The sequence below is a fragment of the Ascaphus truei genome, unplaced genomic scaffold, assembly GCF_040206685.1.
Source record: "Ascaphus truei isolate aAscTru1 unplaced genomic scaffold, aAscTru1.hap1 HAP1_SCAFFOLD_1163, whole genome shotgun sequence".
NCBI lineage: Eukaryota > Metazoa > Chordata > Amphibia > Anura > Ascaphidae > Ascaphus > Ascaphus truei.
The window spans coordinates 9,488-11,040 of record NW_027454032.1 but is presented as its reverse complement, the minus strand read 5'-3'; the positions used below and the strand labels follow the sequence as shown (position 1 = coordinate 11,040).

General features: G+C 48.3%; 1 protein-coding gene across 1 annotated transcript; it reads left to right on the top strand.

The window, feature by feature from the left end:
• The first annotated feature begins 805 nt into the window (after positions 1–805).
• Positions 806–1,352, top strand: LOC142475328 (histone H2B 1.1-like). Its single transcript, XM_075581240.1, has one exon. The coding sequence runs from the start codon at positions 852–854 to the stop codon at positions 1,230–1,232; it is 381 nt and encodes a 126-aa protein (XP_075437355.1). The 5' UTR covers positions 806–851; the 3' UTR covers positions 1,233–1,352.
• Positions 1,353–1,553: the final 201 nt, after the last annotated feature.

Sequence of the window (1,553 nt, the reverse complement as noted above, 5' to 3'; positions counted from 1 at the left end):
TTCAGAGAGAAAGAAGTAGCTAAGAACATCCAGAAAGCACTAGACATGCTATCAACATGGTACAGCGACTGGCAAGTAGGACTGAACTCCAGCAAGACTACAGCTACACTGTTTACCAAAAAGAGGATCAAGGCACACCCGCCAATCACCCTCAACGGAGAGGCTGTCAAATGGGAGCCAAACAGCTCTTACCTAGGTGTAATCCTAGATAGCAAACTAAGCTGGAGAAACCACATTGAGAAGATTCAACAGAAGGCAACAACCAAGCTGGCAGCACTGTACCCTCTGCTGAAGACAAGGACCATGCCCATCAAGAGCAAAGTCAATGTGATCAAGGCGATCATTAGACCCACAATGACATACGCCTCCCCGGTGTGGAGTGGTTGCCACCAACATCAAAGATCATCTCTCCAAAAATTACAGAACAAGGCGCTGCGGATTGCGTCCAACGCTCCACTTCCTACAAGAATAGCAGACCTTCATAGGGAACTGGGTATCGAGATGTTAGATGAACATCTAAAGAAGCTCAACAAGAAATTCTACAAGGAACTGGACCAGAACTCAAACCCGCTGATCAAGAAGCTTGCTGCGATCTCTGCAAACCCATTTGACCGCTACCCACGACCCATCACAGCGCTGAACCTGTGAAACCAACTCAACTGTGGCAAGTAACACAGATCAAGAAGCTTCCTAAAGAGTGCGACAATACACTCAACAAGAGAACTTGGAGTAATGAGGCTCAAGCCTCGGTATCCAATATCACCACTGACAGATTTAATCTGTCAGTCAGAACAGAACGGTCAGTAGGTGACATTGTTTCTCTGCTGTTTGGAGAAGAAGCATCGCCCGACATGCCTGAACCAGCCAAGTCTGCGCCAGCGGCCAAGAAGGGCTCTAAGAAAGCCGTGACCAAGACCCAGAAGAAGGATGGGAAGAAGCGTAGGAAGAGCAGGAAGGAAAGTTACGCGATCTACGTGTACAAAGTGCTGAAGCAGGTTCACCCTGACACCGGCATCTCCTCCAAGGCCATGGGCATCATGAACTCCTTTGTGAATGATATCTTCGAGCGCATCGCAGGGGAATCGTCCCGTCTGGCTCATTACAACAAGCGCTCGACCATCACTTCCCGGGAGATCCAGACCGCTGTGCGCCTGCTGCTGCCGGGAGAGCTGGCCAAGCACGCCGTGTCCGAGGGCACCAAGGCGGTCACCAAGTACACCAGCGCCAAGTAACCCCGATCTCATCACTGACCCACAAACACAAAGGCTCTTCTAAGAGCCACCCACTTTATCACTATAAGAGATATGCTCATATGTCATCTGTGCTCGGGATAAAAGGGAAGTGTTCTATTATACATTGCAATTTCTCAGTTATTTGCTTTTGTAGCTATTATATATTATAAAGTATCTTATGTGATGTATTTTTAGCTCTTTCTGGCTTCCTACCCAGCCACGTGTTTGCTGCACTTGTGTTGTTTTGTTAGTAAGAGGCGGGAGAACCGCAGACAAAGTGACAATCGCCGAGAATCCCCTTCAGATAATCTGCAGTTCACA

What these genes read in the sequence shown, in the direction of transcription:
- LOC142475328 (XM_075581240.1), top strand. Translation starts at nt 852, where the DNA reads ATGCCTGAACCAGCCAAGTCTGCGCCAGCGGCCAAGAAGGGCTCTAAG.